General features: G+C 37.3%; 1 protein-coding gene across 1 annotated transcript in view; it reads right to left on the bottom strand.

Moving 5' to 3' along the window:
- The window catches only part of MUC19 (mucin 19, oligomeric), a 137,532-nt gene extending 116,178 nt beyond the window's left edge, over window positions 1–21,354 (bottom strand). Inside the window, exons 1-2 of the mRNA XM_053199622.1 lie at window positions 21,312–21,354; window positions 20,928–21,095 (exon numbers count right to left, since the gene is read on the bottom strand). Of these exons, the coding sequence (XP_053055597.1) occupies window positions 20,928–21,095; window positions 21,312–21,354 (211 nt within the window). The remainder of the gene's footprint in view (window positions 1–20,927; window positions 21,096–21,311) is intronic.
- Window positions 21,355–23,515: the final 2,161 nt, after the last annotated feature.

The following is a 23,515-nucleotide window of genomic DNA, read 5'->3' as shown; positions in this document are numbered from 1 at the left end:
AAGTTTTAGTTAAGAGATTTTTTTCAAAAATACTCGATATAACTAACCAGTTAATTTGAATAAAATTCTACAATTTCTATTGCACCACTGAATATAAAAGTCATGTACATGCTACTTACAAATGATTTCTTATCATCAAGGTGAATTTTCTTCATATTTAAGTAAATGGCATGCAAATTTGCAAGCTTGTGAAGTTATAGTATAACTGAGTCAAAAACTCACAATAAGAGTGAGTATAATGAATGACAATTTACACGGAAGTGCACATATTATGTTATATTTAAAGATAAACCTATTTTTATCATATACATAAAAGCACTGGTTTCCCAGAGATTTTTTTCAAAAATTATGTGAAATAAAACATTTAACAATGGTGGAGTGCCTGGGTGGCTGAGTTGGTTAAGCATTGGACTTCAGCTCGGGTCATGATCTCACGGTTCATGGGTTCAAGCCCTGCAATGGGCATCTGCTGTCAGCACGGAGCTTGCTTCAGATCCTCTGTCTCCCTCTTTCTCTGCCCCTCCCCTGCTCATTCTCTCTCTCTGTCTCTGTCTCTCTCAAATATAAAAAAAACATTTAACAATGGCAATAGAATTTTGCATAAATTCACATTCAAGAAACCTCAAAAAAAAAAACACATTTTTTGTATACCATTTTAATTTTGGTACTTAATGGATTATAGATTTTTTTTATGTTTCTCCATGCTCTATAATCTTCAAAAATTTCCTAAAACCAAACTGCCTACATCATTCAAATAAGATAAACTTGCAGAAATTGGACTGTCCTAGAAAATCCAGGACTTATGGTCAGCAAACCTATGCCAGAAACAAAGGCATAAATTAAGTCAAACCGGAAACAGAGCCAGTTATAAGATAAAGAGTTTCCCACGTGTTCTGATAAATTGTTGCCAAAACCAAGTTGTATGTAATTACACATACAACTACATATACACATATTTAGCCAAAAGCTATGAAGGAATGGTCTGGAGATAATATAAATCCTTTGAAAGAAAATTGTACAATAACATTCTCCATATAGGTTAAATACCTGGAAAATTCTAATTATTTAAAATGTAGTTTGTAGTCCAAAAGTCATTCCCAAATCCTCTTGCAATAAATAGAGGTGTTACAAAACCCATGCATGAACTTTACCCATCAGAAAGAAATCCCATGGGCCCCACTCAGCACACTTTCTCTTAAAACAGATGCAAGACTAATGAGCTTGGGGTGACTGAGCGGCTCAGGACTCTTGATTTTGATGCAGGTCATGATCTCACCATTCTTGGGAACAGCCCCACATCAGGTCCACACTGACAGTGCAGCACCTGCTTGAGATTCTTTTTCCCCCTCTCTGCCCCTCTCCTGCTCGTGTTCTCTCTCTCTTTCAAAATAAATAAATAAACATTAAAAAAAAAAAGACTAATGAGCTTGAATCAACGGTATTATCATCCCAACAGACTGAAAGCAAGGAATAAAAATTGGAACTGGGCATAAAAAACAGACATAATAACCCTATCAAGACACAGAATTAATGGGGTGCCTGGGTGCCGCAATCGGTTAAGCATCAGACTTCAGTTCAGGGTATGATCTAATGGCTTGTGGGTTCAAGCCTCATGTGGGGCTCTGTGCTGACAGCTCAGATCCTGAGCCTGCTTCAGATTCTGTGTCTCCCTCTTTTTCTGCCCCTCCCTTGCTCACACTCTCTCTCTCTCTCTCTAAGATAAATAAACATTTTTAAAAAAGATACAGAGTTAAATGTTCAAGAGAAATGAGAAGACAGAAAGGCAAATCAAAAGCATATACTTAGAAACCATCTTTAGGGTAGGGCCCAACTATCTTCCACACAGCATTAGATCCCAAGGGCATCATTGCATGATATATAATGTGATAATTGGCATTCACTTTTATGTCTCCCCAAAAAGATTAGGCTGTGTTCAGAAGTTCCTTGTATTCTTGGGTAAAAAGATAGAGTATCTGCAGTTCATTTCAGAAATTTTACTTTGCAAAAAGTTGGTTATTTTCATATGGAAAATTCTTGTATGCAGAACGAACACTATTAACAATCCCAAATTATATTTCTAATTCAAAACAAGTATGATCTAATTACCTGTTTCATTACAGCTACTGTTCTCAGTATTGTGAATACCCAACAAAAATCATAGACCAAAATCCTATCCGTGAGGAGTTTACAATCATGTGAGATAAATGAGTAAGGAGTCATAGTATTTCATTCCCAAATCAAGTTTATACAAAACAAATTGATTTCTGATTTCTATGATGGCAAGAATGTAAACTGGTTCAGCTATTAGAGTAAATGGTATGGAGGTTTTCAAAAAATAAAAATAGAATGACCATACGACCCAGAAATTCCACTTCTGGGTAAATATCCAAAAGGAAATGGAATCACTATCTCAAGGAAGTATCGACACTGCCATGTTCATTCCAACATCATTGATGATAGCCAACAACCTAAGTGTCCATCGACAGACAAATGGCTAAAGAAAGTGTCGCATATATACACATGGAATACTATTCAACCATAATAAAAGAAAATTCTGCCATTTGGGACAACATGGATGGGCCTTAAGACATTATGCTAAGGGAAAAAGTCAGACAAAGAAAGACAAATATTGTATAATCTCATTTGTATGTGGAATCTAAAAACATTGAACTCACAGAAACAAAGTAAAATGGTGTCTTCCAGGGATTGGGGGTTGGGACAAATGGGGTGATGTTTATCAAAGGGTGCAAATTTCTAGTTCTAAGATGAATAGGTTCTGGGGATCTAATTAATAGCTCTTTAACTGTAGTTAGTAATACTGTATTGTATACTTGACGGTTGCTAAGAGAATAGATCTTAAAAATTCTCACCACACATACACACAAAAAGGTGATTACGTGAGATGGTAAGGGTGTTGAATAACTGTATTGTGGTAATCATTTTACAACGTACACATGTATCAAATCATGCTGTATATCTTAAACTTATGAAGTGTTATATGTCTATTGTATCTCAATAAACCTGTAAAAAAAATCCCTATGTTCCGAAAGAAGCAGGCTCAGAATACACCTTGATGTCTCAAAGTAAAGATAAATTTCTGGAAGATACGGACCTGATTCTTGTCTGTAAAACAGGGCTTCTCCATCTATTAAAAAAAGAAGAAGAAAAAGTATTAATAATTAGGTCATTTTATACTTCTCCATACCATATTTTTTATAAGAAAATAATATTCTTCTTGTTTCCATTCTTTTAAGTTCAATCCAAGCAATCTACTTTTTATATCTGAAAATTATTATTTTTCAGCATTAATTTATTATTTTGGAGCTTTCTTGCATAAATGTAGGTAATTTATTTACCTATCAACATACTTAAAAATCTAAGTCTTCAATGTCAACTCACTGGAAAAACATATGGCCAAATAAATTAAAACCACAAATTTATATTAGTCAGTATTTTATATCTTTTTCACATTATCAAAGCCTTTTACTGCTGTTAATCTGAAGTATATTTTCTGATTGAAATTTCACCTGATTTGATTTTGCCCTAAATATTTCTGGTTAGTGTCTTCACAAGCAGTGAATTGGACAAAAGACAAAAAAAAAAAAAAAAAAAAAAAAAAAAAAGAAAGAAAGAAAAGGAGAAAAGAACAAGAAAGAAAAAGTAATTATATAGATTTTACTCTACTGAGAAAACAGGATAATGCAGGAAAAATAATACTCGGTCAGGGTGCCTGTGTGGCTCAGTGGGTTAAACATCCAACCCTTGATTTCAGCTTCGGTCATGATCTCACAGTTCATGGGTTCAAGCCCAACATCTGGTTCTGTACTGACAGCACAGAGCCTGCTTGGGATTCTCTGTTTCCGTCTTTCTCTGCCTCTCCCCTGCTTGCACTCTCTCACTCTCTTTCTCAAAAATAAATAAATAGGGGCGCCTGGGTGGTTCAGTTGGTTGAGTCTCCAACTTTTGATTTCCATTCAGGTCATGATCTCATGGTTCCTGAGTTCAAGCCCCATGTCGAGTCCTGCATTGGGCTCTGTGCTGGCGATGGGAGACTGCTTGGGATTCTCTCTCTCTCTCTCTCTCTCTCTGTCCGTCTCCTTCTGCCCCTCCCCACACTCTCACTGTCTCTTGCTCTCTCTCAAAATAAGTAAACTTAAAAAATATAAAAACAAATAAACATAAAAAATAATACTTGATTATACATATTTCATGCCAGTTCTATATTTCATATCACTAAAGTTTTTTTCCACTTAGCCAGGGTACTGTTTTATTTTGTTTTGTTTTGTTTTTTCCTTTTCTTAGTACAGTTATGGTTAAACAATGTAATTTTTTCTTTTTATTGAACACATAATGCCTCCCAAATATCTGCCTTTAGCAGCTTCCACTCCTGAAGTCTTTACCATTCTATAATGTAAAGAAAATAAAGGGAGTCTGTTTGGACTATGGAGCTGATTGACTAAGGAAGAAAAATTCATTTCAACTAAGGCACCTGGAATTTCTGCAGAACGTTTTCCAGGTATGTTTCTTATATCTCAACATGGCTTTATTAATACATATAATCTCTTGTTTTTGTTTAAAAAAAAAAAAACAACAACAACAACCAGAGTGCCTGGGTGGCTCATGAGATTGAGCCCCAGGACAGGCTTTGAACTGACAGTGCAGAGCCTGCTTGGGATTCTCTTTCCCTTCCTTTCTACAACCTTCCCCACTCACGCACATGCTCGCTCTCTCTTTCAAAATAAATAAATAAACATTTAAAAAAAATCACCAATCTATGGAAATCCTATTTAAGTATTCGTAATCATTATTAAAGCCACCATAGATATTTAAGAATTTATTTTAGAAATTCTTTCCAATTCTCCAGTGAACTTAATATACTTCACTAAATACTTTTAAAACATTTTTTGTGATACAATATCATTTAATAAATGCTTTGAAAATAATGTGTTTTGTGCATTGTTATTTAAGAAATAAACACATTTATGCAAAGTAGAAGCAAAGAATATAACAAACTGCTATATAAGATTATGAAAGTCACCATTACTTGAATAGTCATTTTCTAATGGTCCATCAGATGATTTCCCAGGTAGTTGGCTTAAGGATAAAAATATTTTCTCTTAATCACAACAAATAATCATAGTCCTCCACATTCTAGCTTCTCATAGAAAAGTAAATAGTACTATACTCGCAAATTTAAAAAATAGGTTTTAAATTTAGATACAGAATGAATTTTCTCCCTTTTACCGAACTTTTTTCCTCATGTTCAGATCTTGTTGCTTTTCTTCTCTGTTTACAAATAGAACTAAAGAGCAAGAAATACATTTGTTTCTAAAGATTTTTTTCCATTTTGCTCAATTTTTAATTAACAAAATTAATGATGTCCTACTTTTCAATTAATTTTAGAAATTAATTAACTGACTTTGTGAAATATCCAGAAAAGTTGTTAGTTTAAGAAATATTTTCCCTACAAAAAAAAATTTTGTGACAAACCAGCCTTTTAATTGGTGATTTGTAAAAATTGCAATTACCTGTGTGGGTCTTTAGTCTAAATGCGGATTTTAAGTTCAAGATAGAGTCATCAAAAGATAAACTGTGATAAGATAAATACCAAAAGTAATACCATGTGCATCTAGAGTAACCTATTCATTAATATTTCCTTAAAATAAACTCATTAAGCCTGAGTAGGATGAAAATCTAGTTTTCTTATTATCCTACTATCCTTACCATTATCCTACTGAGGTAAAGGAAAATTTTATGATAGAGAAAAAGTTTGACACTAAACATTTAAGCAAATGTATAAATGGGTCTATCAAATTTGAAATGATTATTTAAATTAGTCCCTTACCTTTGCAGAAGACGCAAAGGGCCACAACCAAATACAAAAAAATCAACTTCATGGTGGTGATTTGGGACCTAGAAATGGGGACCAGTCATCGTGAAGAACCAAATCTGTGAGGGACCCTGTAACCGTAGGTTTTATACCCACTATTACCTCTGTCTCTCGTCATGGGCTAGGTGTGGTAAAGTTAGTGATGATAGAGCAAAGATAAATATAATAGCATGCCAAAGATGAAATCCGTTTCAAGTCAGTTTAGTGTCTTATTTCTGTGACATCTTCTATATTGGATCAGGTCCAGCTCATGACAAACCCAGACCATGCCTTCTTGCAACCCTTGTGCAAACAGCAAAGGCAGGAACAAAAGCTCTAGGATTAAAAACCAAATATGCCAATGGTATACGTTTGTCTGTACCCTATTAATCATTGTAAAAGTCTTAATACCTCAAGAAACTCAAATAGTGTGATTCAATATTGTAATATTATCTCTCCCTTAACAACAAAATGTATTTTAAACATTAACCTACCTTGAAACAAAGAACTCTTTGCCTACCAATATATTATTAGGTATTTCCTTGCAGAAATATAAAATTATCACATAGGTATAAGTATAGGAGTAGATATACTAAGACATACAATGCACTACTATTACTGTAATGCTTTATTACTCACAAGGACACATGATATTCCAATGATCTACATGTTTACCATGACCTTTATCATAAAGTATATAAATAACTAGAAGACATGAAAATGAGAACAAAAGAAAAAGAATGTTATAGAACAAAAATAAAATTAAATAGAAAATACCACCCATGAATTATACATGTAGATATTCTAGGGTAGGAGGAGGAAGTTCAAGTCATGGTCTTGAGGTCTAGTCCATGCTGAGCAGGGTAGAGATGACTGACCATCAAAGGTGGACCTGAAACATAGAAGGGCCAACTCCATAGCTTTGATGATGTCTCTATTTCTCATCTGCTCTCAATCACCGTCAAGGAATGGTTTCAGTACATTTGTGGGGAACATAGCATAATGTATAAACTTGTCAAATTACTAAGTTGTAAACATGAAACTAATGTAACATTGTGTGTTCACTATCCTCAAATAAAATAAAAAAAGAAAAGGATTTCAGTAGCCAAAGGGAAAACAATTCTCAGTTAATCTCTCCAGAAAAGCAGAAAAATCCCAGGAAAAGGGGAAAACTATGGATAAGCATCCCTTTCCTTCCCCTTTATCCACTCATTCTCAACTAACCTGAAGGAAATAAATGAGCCCTGCATTCTCAGGGGGCTTTACCAATATAGAGTGAATGCTTTTATTCATGTGTTTCCTGTCCTCATCAAATCTTAGTCTACTAAGTGATTCCTTAAGTCATTTTGAAACAGGACAGAATTCAACAGGTTTAAATATTTTAAATGTGTTCTCCTGTTTAAGGTAATGCATTTACTGAAGGCCATGCATTTTTTAATCTGACATCAGTGCAGTATCAGAGTTTTCTTCATGGGGCAGGGATTTGAAGGTGGGCAAACAATAGACATAGGAGTGCTGTGGAGAGGACGCACTCCAAGAACAGAAGAGGAGGTAACAGGTTGGAGGGGCTAAAGACCGACTTCGCTGACTTTGTCCAAACCCCAGCTCTGACCGTTTAAATACTTTGCAGATAAAGACTGTGTATTGAAGATTTTTCTCCAACACAGAAAAAAAAAGCATAGTTAAGGGGCAACGTTTCCCTTTTGACATTTATGTATTTGTTGTTTAATCATACATGACTGCATTGTGAAGGAGATTTGGTCTTAGCCCATTTCTCAGATTATCATTATAACATTATTATTCTGCTGTGTGTCAACAGTGGCCTACATAGACCAGAAGGGAATAAACTTACTTTGAGACTTTGGGCTAACTAAGAATACATGCAAGATGGGAACTTTTCCATAAACAGAGTTCAGCTGAAATGCTATGGAAGCTCGAAGGAAAGTGGCATTCTTTTAGCTTCTGAGAATCAGGGAAAATTCCATGGAGAGGGTAGTCTAAGGACTGAACCTGAGAAAAGTAGATAAAACCTGGACATGCAGAATCACGGAGGATTCCAAGTGGAACATGCATTATAAAAAAGTCAAATGCAATTTCAAGCATTCTAATGTCTTGTCACCCACTTCTCTTTCTAGGTCACTCATTCTAGTAGTGCGATTCCAAGAATCTGCTGGTTCTCCTGGGGCCTACAATCCATTGATCCTGCTTCATTGCATTTATCCTCACTCCTCTCAACAATTCAAGTACCCTCATACTTGGCTTACATTCTACAGGGAGTTATTATCATCATTCCCTTGCATGTGCTCTTAATTCCGTTGAATCCCCCCACCCCACCCCACCCTGTGCTTGCTTTCTTGGCAAAACCCCAACCGTGGTTTAAATTAAACTCATTTCCTTTCCCCACCGAAACCATGCAGATGAACATGACAGTACAAAAATATAGTCATGCTAATTGTCTCTCTTAAATCTATTACCCCAAATGGGCCCTTAAGATAGTCAGCCACTTATATTTTCTAGTCTATTTGCCTTCACACTCTTCATATTTTCTCTTCTCTTCTCTAATATCCAATGCCTCCTTTCCATCCTCCCTCTCAGTTAATGACCCTACTTCCAATTTTACTGAGCAAATATAAGCCATCAAAGGAGAAACTCTATAAACTCCCATCCCCAAGTATATCCATCTACTGGTGTCTGGACCCTGTTCTGCCTGCCTTCTCGTTCATACACAAGAAGTCTCTGTGCCAGCATGGAAGGTCAATGCTCCCATCTGCACACTGGATTCCCTCCAAGAACATTAATGCCAGTAATTTGTTCACCTCTGTCCACATCACTAAGGCTTCTTTTCTCTTTTGGATTAATTCCAACAGTATAAATACTTGCTGTTATTTGTTCTTACTAAGAAAAATAAATATAACAAAAAATTAACTTTATGGTATCTGAATTATATCTCGATGAAGCTATTTAAAAAAAAAAAAAGTTGTTGAATTTACTTCCCTCCCTGTTCTTTTCCCATTTCTCTTCTCCCGTTAATTGTTTGACTTCACAAGAGTTACTGGTGTTCACTGACCCCAGTTCCTGATTTCTCATTCTCCCATGACCCATTAAGCTCTCACTCCATTAAGGCACAAAAATAAAGAGCACAGGTGATCTTTTGTGAATCCAGTGGGGAGTAGTCAGTCTTCATTTTATTGACCTCTCAACATTTGATGCATGGTTGGTCAATTCTTCCTTCTTAGAACACTTTGATTTCTGCAGTTTCCATGGTTTTCCTTCTTGCTTTGCTGCGCCCTCTCATTCTCCTCTGCTGAATCCTCCTCATTTCCAGCACTTCTGAACATGAAGATTTGAGACTCAATTTTGGAGCTCTTCTTTTTCTCTAGACACTTCACTCTCTTGGTGATTGTACCCAAGTTCTATGGATTTACATACCACTCAGATAGTCATGACCTCCGGGTTTATAAATCCAGCCCTGGACTATTCCCCTGCCTCCAGGCTTCTTTTCCACATCTTCACCTGTGTGTCTAATAGGCAACTACACTTAATGTGCCCAGAATGAAACTCCAAACTCTCTCCTTCCACAAATGCGCTTCTCCCAGTGTCCTCTTTGTCTCAGTTAATTGGGTTACCTCCCCCAAAATGTATAGCCATTCTTGAATTTTCATTTTCTTTCACCATCCCTCCCACACACACCTATTGCATCAGAAAATCCTGTTGATTCTCAATTTAAAATACATCCAGACTAAAATCTCACCCACCTCCTCTGCTTCCCCTCATTCAGGCCACCAGCACCTCTGACCTAGATTACTACCGTGGACTTCCAGCTAGTTTCCATTTTATAATCTCAGAACATCAGCCAGCATGGCCCTGTGCAAACTGACTCATACTATGTATTCTTCTACTCAAAACCCTGCAGGGACCACCCCCCCCCCCCCACCAAATAAAACCAGAACTATGGTCTCCACGACCCTACTCCATCAGCCCCAATGCTGATCTCACCTCCTGCCTGCTTGCTCTCCCTCTCTCTGTTCCAAACTGTGCTGTCACACTTTGCTCAAAGGCCTCTGTGCTGTCACTGTTGCTCACTAGGCCGTCCTACCTCAGAGTGTCTGCATTTGCTGTCTCTACTCCCCGGAATACGCTCCCCTCAGGTATCCACAGAATGTGCTCTTTCACCTCATTAAAACTTGCATTTTAATGACATACTTTGCAAATAGCTAGTATCCACTTCTACATGCTGTAATTATTTTTCCACCAAAATAACCTTTTTTAGGGTTATGATTAAACTTTAGCCTTAGTGAGTTAAAGCCTATCTATATATAAAAGTTCTTAAATATGGATAGTTTGCATATGTTTTAAACAGATGTCCAAGAAGATAGTTACATAACATAATTCTTTGGCACCATCAATGTTTTATACTATTAAAACTAAATATTTTAATTGCAAAACAAGTTAATGCTCTTTTAAATGTCTTCTAAGTCATTCATATGTCTATATAATTGCTAATTCTTCCCATAGATATCACTTCCTCATCTCATTTAAGTCTTTAAAAACCAGCTTCACATGGACACCTTCTCTGAATACTTTACAAACCTCACCGAACACCACTTCTTCCCTCTAATCTCTTTTCTTTCTTGTTTTCTTTCTTTCTTTCTTTCCTTTCTTTCCTTTCTTTCCTTCTCTTTCTTTCCTTCTTTTCCTTTCTTTTTTCTGTTTCTTTCTTTCTTTTCTTTCTTTCTCTGAGAGAGAGGGGGAGAGAGCATAAAGGAGAAGCAGAGGAAGAGGGGGAGAGAATCTTAAGCAGCTTCCACACCCAGCAAGGAGCCCCATGAGGGGCTCAATCTCCCCACCATGAGATCATGACCTGTCCTCTACTCTCAGTTCTATTTTTCTCCATAGCTTTTACCACCATCTAATGTATATTTTTAATTAATCTGTTTAATACATTTAATTATTGTCTGTCTTTAGAACTAGAATTTTTTAATGTTTATTTATTTTTGAGAGGGGGCGGGGAGGGCAGAGAGAGAGAGAGAGAGAGAGAGGGAGACACAGAAACCAGACTCTGAGCTGTTGGCACAGAGTTCGATGTGGGGCTTGAATACACGGACCACGAGATCATGACCTGAGCTAAAGTCAGATGCTTAACTGACTGAGCCACCCCAGCTTGATCTAGAATTTAAATTCAATTAGGGCAGGGATTTTTATGTGTTTTGTTAGCTGCAGAGTCCCAGTGCCTAGAACAGAGCTTGGAACATGCTAGGTACTCACTAAATATTGAATAAGTAATTTAAGGAATAACTTATTGTGGTCAAAAATAAAGATTACATTAAATAATAATGGCAATAATAATGATAAACACATTTTAGTATTGAAGCCCTTTATAAAGAGATTTAATTCAATATAATATATTGAGTTAAACACACTACAGTAAAACTGGGGAAATACTGACGGTTAGGAAAAAGTTACCACCATTTGAAACTTCTAGTCCAGATTCACCCTCAATTATTATAAGGGGAAAATGCCCTAACAGCAGTGTTTTGTTTCATTTCACCAGCTCAGTTGCCTGTAGTAAAATAAATAGTCCAAAGTCCTACATCTTTTTCACTATCATAGTAATAACTACTGAAGAAATTGGGTTTATAGTTGTGAGAAGGTGGAGGCGGGACAGTAAAGTATCCTCCACCCTAAGAAACGACTTTAAGACCGAGAAGTGAAGCAAGCCACTTTGATACATTGACAGGGTCAGTCAGGGTGACTTACTGAAGTGGAAGCAGGCAACCCCAGCGTTGTGCAGCTATTCTCAGCCCAGTTTGGACCGTAATCCACAGTTTTTGTAAAGCAAGGGGCATTGGGATGAAGCCAACAGGTAGTTATCTAAAATGGGAACTCCTGTGCACAGGTCATCTCTATTAGTTATCTTAAGTGGTCTTTTCTGTGCGCCACTTTAGGGAAGATCAGAACAAGCCTTCCTTCACTCAGATCAGGGCACACATGTAACCTCCAAGGGGCCTGGAACATGTAGCCCCAGGGAGATCATTGTGAGGGCATGAACAAGATGGAGTCAGTGTTGTCTGCACACCCAAAACCATGTCCCTGAAAGTCAAGAAGACAATAAAATGCCAATATACTAGATTCATATTGATTGCCTCTCCATGAGTTTTTTTTTTAACGTTTTTTAATATTTATTGATTTTTGAGAGAGAGACAGAGCATGAGCTGGGTAGGGGAAGACAGACAGACAGAGAGAGAGAGAGAGAGAGACAGAGACAGACAGAATCCGAAAGAGGCTCCAGCCTCTAAGCTGTCAGCACAGAGCCCATCGTGGGGCTTGAACCCACAGACCAAGAGATCATGGCCTGAGCCAAAGTCGAATGCTTAACCGATAGAACCACACAGGCGCCCCAGTTTTATTTATTTTTGGGAGAGCGCAAGCTGGGGTGGGGCAGAGAGAGGGGGACAGAGGATCCTTCAGGCTCTGTGGTGACAGCTACAGACGACATTTTTGGATTCTAGTGCTTCTGTCCTCCTCAAGCCACTCCTTTCAAGACTACAGTGCAGGTTTTCTTTTTTGCCTTCTAAAATTTTAAAGTATCCATGATTGATATTACTATAAGAGAACAGTTTTAAAATGAATTAAAACTACCAACTTGGCAAATGTTGAAGAGGGTTCTTAAAAAGAAATTAAGTTTTCTGGGAGGCTGACTCATTTTAGTTCTGGAATTTTTCATTAGCTTGTATTTTATAAGGAAATTAAACACTTTAACTCTTTTGTAACAACATACCCATCAGATAAAACCATCTAATAATATTAAAACATGTATTGCATAACAACTGTACATAGTGTAAAAGCATATCCACCAAAAAGAACAATAGTCAAATGTTTCCTTCTTGATTTAAAAGGATGTGGCTTAAGTGTCCGTACACTTAATGACAGGCTGTCAAAGGAAAAGTCAACAGTTGAAAGAACAATAGCATCAGTATGGGCAAGACAGCTTATTTTTTTTAACTAACAGTTGTACCAGAAGCAAATACAGAAAATGTTAAACAGCACTTATTTGGATTATGGGACAAGAAGTTCCTTACTTTCATATATATTATGCTCTGATATTATATTGGAAAGTTGAATGTCTGGAAATTTGAAAATTGTTGTTATAAGGGAAGTTTCACACCAAAAAAAATAAAAATACAATTAAATTCTTGAGTAAATATTATTTAAATTAATATAATTATTTAACATACATTGTGCTTAACATCAGATATTGATAATAAACAATTTTTCATAGTAAATTACCACCTTCAATTTAACACCTCAAAATTGTGTATAGTGATAGTTAGCAGGCAGACGAAACTGGTAATATCAGAACAGATTTTCTTTTTTATTTTTAATGTTTATTTATTTATTTTGAGGGAGGGACAGAGAGAGCACACACGAGTGGGAGGGGGCAGAGAGGAAAAGGGAGAGAGAGAGTCCTAAGCAGGCTCTGCACTGGAGGTTTCCAATGTAGGTCTCGAACTCATCAACTCTTGAGATTATGACCTGAGCTGAAAAAAAGACTTGGATGCTTAACTGAGTCACTCAGGTGCCCCAGAACAAATGTTCAAATATTGATTTTATAAGAGAGTAAAAAATTCTGTCAGGGTTCTGAGTAGGATATGATATTGGCATTGAGTAAAATTTTAAGATGAATTTGGACACTGGCCTTCTCTTGATAAGGTGGTCCATAGTAAGTCATATTCCAGACAAAGTTTTATTATCTGTGTTTTCTCTCGGCATTAGTATCACTGAAACACCTTCCTGTGCTCAACCTAAAGCCATATTTTTAAACATCACCCTATCATTTGTCCTGCACAATTATCCCCATGGTTATTATATCAATTCCTTCTTTCCAGCTTTCTTCTACTTCTTAACATTCATGGCTGTATTTTCATCCTCATTGTGCCTTCATAGTTACACATTCTTCTCTACCCACTTCAGTTAGCTTTTCATTCTATAAACTGTCTCTAAATGATCATCACATAATGGCTTCATCACCACACTCATTTGCTTTATTCAGCCCAGATGGATCCTCAGGGACTATCCCCCCACTTTTGATTCCACTGATCATCTCCTTCTTTAAACTATCTATGTCTCTGTCTGTCTCTTTCTGTTGTTTCTGAATATGGATGTTTTCCAGAGCCTTTTTCCCCAGTATGTTCTCTGCCATCTCATCCTCTCCCCCATTTTGAAATGATGGTGTTATGAGCTGAATTGTGTCCCCTCAAAAATTCAGATGTTGAAGTTCAATTCTACAGCACCTCAAAACGTAGCTATAGTTGGAGATAGGGTCTTTAAAGAGGCAATTAAAATAAAATGAGGTCATTGAAGTAGACTCTAACCCACTATCACTTGTATTCTTATAAGAAGAGGAATTTTGAGGTGCTCCTGCATGGTTCATTCGGTTAAGCGTCCGACTTCTCAGGTCAAGATCTCACGGTTCATGAGTTCGAGCCCTATGTCAGGCTCTGTGCTGACAGCTCAGAGCCTGGAACCTGATTCAGATTCTGTGTCTCCATCTCTCTCAGTCCCTCCCCCACTCACCCCTGTCTGTATCTCTCTCTTTCTCTCAAAAAAAAAATAAACATTTAAAAAAAATAAGAAAAAAAAGAAGAGGAAATTTGAACACAGACACATACACAGGAAAGATGGTCAGAGATACAAGGAGAAGATGACAATTTGCAAGCCAAATCTCCTGTCATACTTAGTTTCCTGCACCCTATATGTATTTTCACATTTGTTATTATCTCAGATTTTATGTTTCACTATTCACATATTTAAACTTTTAGCTGGTCTCCTGCTCTGAGATGATCCTGAATCTTCTCTCTCATGTCTTATTTCTTGTAGCCTTTGTTTATTTGGACTATATAATATTGCTTATTGTCTTTAAAAACTTATTTATATTAATTGGCTAATAGAATAAGTGTATATTCCTTCAGAGAAAATGCCAGTTTTCCTCTTCCAGGTGCCTAACACCACTGGTGGAACTACTTTCGGCAGCAAATCTTCTGATGTTTTTTGGAAACACATGTGATGTAAATCTGGTCTATAAATCTATTATGACTTCAGAGTTACAATGGCTCTGATTCTTTTATCACCACCTTGCTATGCTCAACATCAACACAATTTTACTTGGAGGGAAGGGCTGTAAACATGTGGGGTGAGTAGGATCTGGTTTACCTGAGAGTTTACTTCTTTGGGGTTGCAGCTTTGAGGAATGAATCTTTAATTTGACTCCCACGTTTGGTAGATCCTCATTTATGTCTTCTGTCCCATATGCTCCATAAGTCCTACAAAACCTCATCCCAATCATACTGGAATGAACAAATGCATTCAAAGCAATTGGTGATGGATATATGTGTTTTATTACTTTAGAGATGTATAGTGACTTTGGTTATCTCCCATAGATGTTGCTCAATGCCACCCAGAACTGAAAGACACCTTTCCTCGTTGGCTGGGAGCTGGTCAACTTGTCTTAATCCCTTTCCTACAGATGTCTCTGCTCAGAGTGTTGTCATGCTCAAGTTCATTCTGCCCTCTCCAGGCATCCCACATAATGCCTGGTCTACGTGGGTACAAATTTCTTCATGAAGTTAACGGAGGTCCTGTCGTGTGTGTGGCACACCCAACTTCTTCCTCTGCCCCATCCTGCTTCCTTTCTACCCACCCCCCATCCATATGTGGACCCGTAAAGTACTCCCTGAAAAACCTCCTGCACAAATTCCTATATCAGAGTTGGCTTGCCAACCTGTGACACATTTTCGCAATTGACTTTTATCTTAATTACGTTCTGGTGAGAGAATAAACTTATATGATCTCAGCCCTTTAAAATTAAATGATTAAATTAATGGCTTGTGAGCCAGTTTATGGTAAGTTTTATAAATGTTCTTTGTGTGGTTGAAAAAAAACACATATGGTAAAGATATAGTTTGCAATATTCTTTTTATTTCCATCATGTCAAAATTGCTCATCGTGCTATTCAAACCTCTGTCCTGATTTGTTCTTCTAAGTTGCTCTATCAATTACTGAGAGAAGTTTGTTAAAATTTCTCACTCTTATGTGTCTAGTTATTTTGTGCAGTTTTGCTAATTTTACTTTATTTGAAAATGTGTGATTATATAAATTCAAATGCATATTTTGCATATATATTTAAAAGTTACATCTTCAAAATGAATTAAACACCTTGTATCATGAAGTGATCCTCTTTACTTCTAGTAATGATATTTGCCTTAGTGTTTAGTTTGTCTATTAATATAGCTTCCTTGGTTTCATTTTGGTTACCATTTGTGTGTCTGTGTGTATTTCTATTATTTTATTTTCAACATTTATGTATTTTTTTATTTTTAATGTTTATTTATTTTGAGAGTGGGAGAGAGTGAGAGAGAGAGAGAAAATGAGCAAGGGAGGGGCAGAGAAAGAGGGCAACACAGAATCTGAAGCAGGCTCCAGGCTCCAAGCTGTCAGCACAGAGCCCGACCCGGGTTTAAACTCATGAGCTGGGAGGTCATGACCTGAGCCAAAGTCAGATGTTTAACGGAATGAGCCATCCAGGTGCCCAACATTTATGTATTTTTAAAATTTAGTTGTATCTCATAGTGAACAGATGGATTTTTATTTCTTATCAAGTCTGAAAAATCTTTTCTTAATTGGATCACCAAGTATATTTACATTTAATGTAAAAACTGATATATTGGATTGTACACCTAGGTTATATTTTTTTGTCTGATTTTTTTTAAGATTCTAGTGTACTCATTTCTTGCCTTCATTTGGATTGAAAAATATTTTATAATTTCTTTTTTTCTCCTCAATTAATTTGTAAATTACACATTCTGTCCTTATTCTTTTAGTGGTTACTCTAGAAAGGACAACACATATCTATTTATCAAAATATAAATCGAAATGCCTTTGCCATCTTCCTTGTCAATTCAAGGACTTTAAGACATTTTTAATTTAATCAATAGTTCGAGTGATTTTGTTCTTAAACTATGGATGATGAGAATTTGGATTGCAGCCCCAGGAAGGAGAACTCTTGGGCTGTCCCCCACAGTGGGAGATGATGGGACAGTTCTATGCCTGCTTCCCACTTACATAGAGATGTAGCCCTTCAGTGTCCCTGCCTAATGGAAACAGCCGTCTGTTTGAGCCTTAAGTGTGGGTGTGTTGGGATATATTCTCTGCCCTCCAATCCACTCAAAGCTGAGGCATCTGAAGCTCAAGTTCCCTAGGACCATCAAATGCTCCCCCCAGGGAGGGGGGCAGCTTTGGTGCTCTGCTTACATCGCTGTGTTCCTACCCTCACTGATAATTCCATACATCTTGTCAGATCTTCCTTTTCATCTAAACTTTTTAGTTTTCAACAGGTGGACTTCTCCAAATCATTGCCATATTACTGGAAATGAAGCCAAGGTCAATTTGTTTTCATATTATTTTGATTCACACAAAATCAGTTTCTCCTAGCTGTCATTGAATAAAGGCAGGACAAATACTCAGTGTGTTAGTTGGATGGGATACCAAGTTACTACTTTCTCAGCTGCTGATACTTGCGATACACGATCCACAGGCCACAGTCTGTCACTTAAGCAACTCAACATAATGAATAATCAGAATATTGTCTCCATATACCAGCTGCAAACTTCAAAACTCACCTTCCCTCCATCAACAAATATAAAGCAGCTAAAAGTTCTTTTAGGTTTGAGGATAAGGAAGATCCGAGAATACGTTTTTCACAGCTATATGTGATAGTATTTTTTACTCTTTTACAATGAGGACAGTGACACAAAAGAAATTGAACAGGACAGCCAGGATAACAATAAGCCCCAGAGCCCATGCTCCTCACTCCCCCAGTTTCATTAATTCTGATGCACAAAAGGAAAAAAAAAATAATTCTTCTCTCTATATAGACTTATAAGGGAGATTTTCCCACAAGTTTTTGACACACAGGCCTTCAACCAATGATTAAAGATTTAAGTTGAATATTTCTTCACTTTTTCCATAATGTGCAATCACATTATAAAAATCTTCAGTCAGTATTTCAAATTGTCAATTTTCTTTCCTCCTATTCACATTACCTTGAAAGTGTAAAAATTATTTGAAGAAACAATTGAATAATTTATATTTTGATATTTAAAAAATAAGTCAATACCTGGAAAACCATTTTAACATACAGTGAATAACCCAAAAGGAGGCTGTAAAAAGTAAAATGTCATTATTCAGTGGATGAAGGACTACTTATTTCACTGTAACTGACACATACTAATCATCTTTATGGGAACACCAAAGTGTATAAAATAATTGAGAGCATTTAATGAAAATGTGACCGAGTTGACTTAAAAGCTTAACATAATAGTTCACTTAGGATATTACTACATATTGCTACCACTTATGTTTACTTTTGAAATAAATATGTGTCAATGAAGACATTCTATTTTATGTAGCTAAAACTTGTATTTATCTTTGAAATAAAATCCCTCTTGCTAAATGAAGATACTCCCAGCCTTACTCAAGCACGCTTGACATAAAACTGAAATGATCTCATTTATTTTATAATTCCCTACTGCAAGAAGAAAGAACTGTCTAGAAATTATCAGCAATCCTTAGAAGGTTTTCAATGCCAATTTAATTTCCCGTATGTAATTATGTGCCACAGACATTGTGCCAGTCATGTAGCTCAGACATAGTAGATATGAAACAGATGAATAGCAAAATCCCATATTGTATGAGAAATCAGAGAGAGGTTATTGTAATGCGTAAAAGTTACATGGAAAAAGCAATTCTGTGCTAAGGCAGAATTTTTATCAGATGAACCTCAACCTCAATGTTCTCTTCTCCCAACCCTACACCCTCAAAACAACAACAGGATCAATCTTACTCTCTTCTGATGCACAAAACATTATCCAAGCAGCTACAGGCAATTCATGGGAGGAGAGAACATCACAAATCTTATCAATTGCACTGATCAACATAGTAGCAAATTAAGTATGTTTGCAGTTAAAATCATGGATAGTGGTGCACTTAATGTGTTGATTGCAGACAAAGAATAAAGACCCTCATACAGCCCTTTGCAACTCTACTTTTGTTTTGATAAGAGGAAATCTCCTTGCTGTTACAAGCTAACATGTAACTCAGAACAGCGTAACAGAAAACTCTTCAATGGGTCTGCTTCAAAATTAGCTTTTCTGTGTGTGTGATCCTCCCAGATCCTCCACTCTGGCTGGGTGGACACATTCTCTATTTTCCCATAATACTTCCTTTTGTTTGTTTGTTTGTTTTAGTTTTTATTTAAATTCCAGTTAGCAAATGTAAAGAAACTAATATTAGTTTCAGGAGTGGAATTTAGTGATTCAACACTTAACAACGGGTGTTCATCACAAGTGCATGCCTTAACCCCCATTACCTTTTTAATCCCTCCCCCCACCCACGTCCCCTCTGTAACCATCAATTTGTTCTCTATAGTTAAGAGTCTGTTTCTTGGTTTCTCTCTCCTTTTTTTCTCTCCAATGATCATTTGTTTTGTCTCATAATCCTTCTAACACGGCATTTAACATGTTGGTTTGTATTTTCATAAATAAATGTGGATAATAACAACCTCCTCTCAGTGGGGATGGATACATGTAACGAAGCCTCGATCACAGTGACACAAATAAGATAGTCCATGAAATGTGGTTTTCTGAGCCCTACTGCCATGGGACAGTGGATTCTCTGGAGGCCAAGCAGTAGCCTCCACGACCCAGATGCTGATACTTGCTTCCCTCTTCCCACTCTTTGTCTTAGGCCAAGACTCCCCCAAGCAGAGACTCCCCAGTTACCCTGGAAACCAGGGGAAGAGAGAGGACAGCACAGAGGGAGAACCTATCGCTGATCACCAATCAGTGCATTCAGACTACAGGCCTGGCTCCCACTTAAAAACTAAGCTGTACTCCAAATACCTTCAAGAACTGGAAGAACCAAGTACCTGTGTACTTTTAAACAGTCATATTCTGAATTGCTACTGGAAACAATGGCGCCAAGGCTGGGACACTGGGAAGATGCAGAATGAGGATTTCAATTTCTCCTGAGATGACACAGTTTAAGAATTTACTATATTGCTGATGAGAAGCATTGGGTTTCCCAACATAGGTGTTAAGCTATCTACAGTGATGAATTACATAAAGATGCAAAGTCTGTTTTAGATTTTATCTACTCTCATCTGAACATCTGTACATTCACCTTTAATTTAGGAAAATTATCAAGATTTTTTCCTACTTTTGCTACTTTTCATTTTAAAGTAGTTCACATATAATCAATAGTTCTTGCCAGAATTAGATTCCAGGGGTTCCCTTTTTAAACTTAACTTTCCCCCCAAAAATATTTTCTAAATACTTATGGGGAGGAGCCAAGATGACAGAACAGCATGGAAGGTTTTTTTTGCATCTCACATCCATGAAATACAGCCAGATCATCACTAAACCATCCTGCACACCTAGAAAACTGATTTGAGGATTAACACAACAATCTGCACCACCTGAATCACAGAACTCAGCAGGTACGTGGCACAGAGAAGTGAACTGGAGGAGAGAGAAGCCACGGAGTGCAGGGAGTCGTTTTTGTATGCTGAGAGAGGACAGACGGGGAGAATACAGGAAAAGCACTCCCCCCCTCCCTACCAAAAGCAGGTGGAGAGAAAGTAGAAAAGTGGAAATAGCCACAGGGACTGAACTAAAAAGGGAGAGGGGAGAAAGGAGAGAGTTTAAATTCCATTAAGACTCTATAAACGGGGAATGCAGAGTCTGAAACTCCGCAGCTTAATACCTGGCGGTGCTCTGGTGGGAAGGGCGAATCGCCAGGAGCAGAGAGCAAGGTCTTCAGGCCACACGTAGAGAGGCGGTTCCCCTGCTGGGAGGTCATCTGGTAGAGTCTGTGCAGCCCTAGGGGTCCCAGCAGACCCCATAAAACAACCACATTCGCTGGTGCTGGAACAAGGTTGTTAAGGGTGAAGCCTGGTGCCCGATGTGTGTTGCGATTTTCCATAATCCTGAAACGCTTCTGCTACCCAATTGTGTGAACGTTTTCTGAGGTGGGCTGGCACTTAGCCGCAGTCTCTGGACATCGGCAGCAGCATGGCCCCGCAAATGTTCCTGAGTGCAGCCGGCACCCGGCCATTGCTCCATGGGACCCTCCCGTAGAGGGTCAGAAAGGGTCAAAACCACAGTCCCCTCACCTGAAGTGAGGGGTGGGGAAACACAGCTGCATCTGATATAAAAGGAGGGAGGTGCCGCCTGGCAATCTGATGGCTTGGTCACAAACAGTGTAAAAGCAGGTAGTGGACTGAAGCTGGAGACAAAGGATGGGTAGGCAATTGCTGATCGGGGAGACTAGAGCTCCCGTACTAGAGACTGACGCCATTTTCACCTCTCCCGCGCATGCGCATACACACCTACGAGCGCCACAATCCACCACAGTAAGCTAAGCAGCGCCATCTAGTGGGTAACGGAGCCGTTACACTAAGCCCGCCCAACTGGGCCAACCTCTATCCTCAAGAACACAGGTCTCCCCGCCTGCTTAGTTTACAGACTATCAAGTGTTTCATTGTTTGACTTCTAGGAGAAAACAATGTAATTTCAATCGTATTTCAGTCTGTTCGCTAGCCCATCTATTCATTTTTTTTCTTTTTCATTTCTTTTTCTTGAATATAGAAAGAGGAAAAAATTTTATTTCAATTTTTATTAAAACTATTTTTTTCTTTTTTATACTATATTTTTTAATTTTTTGTAAACTTTTCAAATTCTATTTTAATTCCATCATTTCATTCTATTTCATTGTATTCATTTTTTTTTTAATTTTCAATTAAATTTTCAATTTTCCTTTTTTTTTTTTCTTTTTCCCTTTTTCCCTCTAATCTATCAAGCCCCTTTCAACATCCAGACCAAAACACACCTAGGACCTAGCATTATTTATTTGATTTTTTTTGTGGGTGTGTTGTTTTTAACTTTTTAATTTTAATTTTTTTTACCTTATTAATTCCTTTTCTGCCTTCAAAATGACGAATTGAAGAAATTCACCCCAAAAGAAAGAGCAGGAAGAAACGACACCTAGGGACTTAATCAACACAGATACAAGAAAGATGTCTGAACTGGAATTTAATATCACAATAATAAGAATACTAGCTGGGGTCAAAAATAGATTAGAATCTCTTACTGTGGAGATGAAATAAGTAAAAGCTACTCAGGATGAAATAAAAAATGTTGTAACTGAGCTTCAATCTAGATAGATGCCACGGCAGCAAGGATGGATGAGGTAGGGCAGGGAATCACCTATGGAGGACAAATTTCTGGAGAATAATGAAGCAGAAAAAAAGAGAGAGACTAAGCCAAAAGAGCCTGATTTAAGAATTAGAGAAATCAGTAACAAATACTTGGATACTAAAGACCATCCTACTAAGGAATGAATGGGCTAACCAAGAAGTTATAGAGGAAATTAAAAAGGAACATCAGAATCGTAGGGGTCCCAGAAGATGAAGAAAGAAAAAGGGGTAGAAGGGTTATGTGAGCAAATCATAGCGGAAAAGTTTCCTAACCTGGGGAAAGACACAGACATCAAAATCCTGGAAACACAGAGGACTCCCATTAGATTCAGCAAAACTGACCATCAACAAGGCATATCATAGTCAAATTCACAAAATACTCAGGCAAGGAAAGAATCATGAAGGCAGAAAGGGAAAAAATGTCCTTAACCTACAGGGGAAGACAGATCAGGTTTGCAGCAGACCTATCCATAGAAACTTGACAGGCCAGAAAGGAATGGCAGGATATATGTAATGTGCTGAATCAGAAAAATATGCAACCAAGAATTCTTTATCCAGCAAGCCTGTCATTCAAAATAGAAGCGGAGATAAAAAATTTCCCAGACAAACAAAAAATAAACTTCATGACCACTAAACCAGCCCTGCAAGAAATTTTAATGGGCACTCTGAGGGGAGAAAAAAAAAGGAAAAAAAAAAAATACCAAAAGCAACAAAGACTAGAAAAGACCAGAGAACACCACCAGAAACTCCAACTCTACAAGCAACATAATGGCAATAAATTCTTATCTTTCAGGACTCACTCTAAACATCAATGGACTCAATGCTCCAATCAAAAGACATAGGGTAACAGAATGGATATGAAAACAAGATCCATGCTGTTTACAAGAGACCCACTTTAGACCTAAAGACACCTTCAGATTGAAATTAAGGGGATGGAGAACCATCCAACATGCTAATGGTCAACAAAAGAAAGCTGGAGTAGCCATACTTATATCAGACAATCTAGACTTTAAAATAAAGACTGTATCAAGAGATGAATAAGGGTATTATATGATAATTAAGAGGTCTATCCACCAAGAAGACCTAACAATTGTAAACATTTATGTGCCAAATGTGGGACGCTCAAATATATAAATCAATTAATCACAAACATAAACTCATTGATGATAATACCATAATACTAGGGGACTTTAACACCCCACTTACAACAATATACAGATCATCTAAACAGAAAATAAACAAGGAAACAATGGCTTTGAATGACACACTGGACCAGATGCACTTAACAGATATATTTAGAACATTTCATCCTAAAGCAGCAGAATGTATATTCTTCT

This window comes from Acinonyx jubatus, chromosome B4, assembly GCF_027475565.1.
Source record: "Acinonyx jubatus isolate Ajub_Pintada_27869175 chromosome B4, VMU_Ajub_asm_v1.0, whole genome shotgun sequence".
Taxonomy (NCBI): Eukaryota; Metazoa; Chordata; class Mammalia; order Carnivora; family Felidae; genus Acinonyx; species Acinonyx jubatus.
Note: the sequence above shows the minus strand (reverse complement) of the source record. Positions and strands in the feature narration are given on the sequence as shown.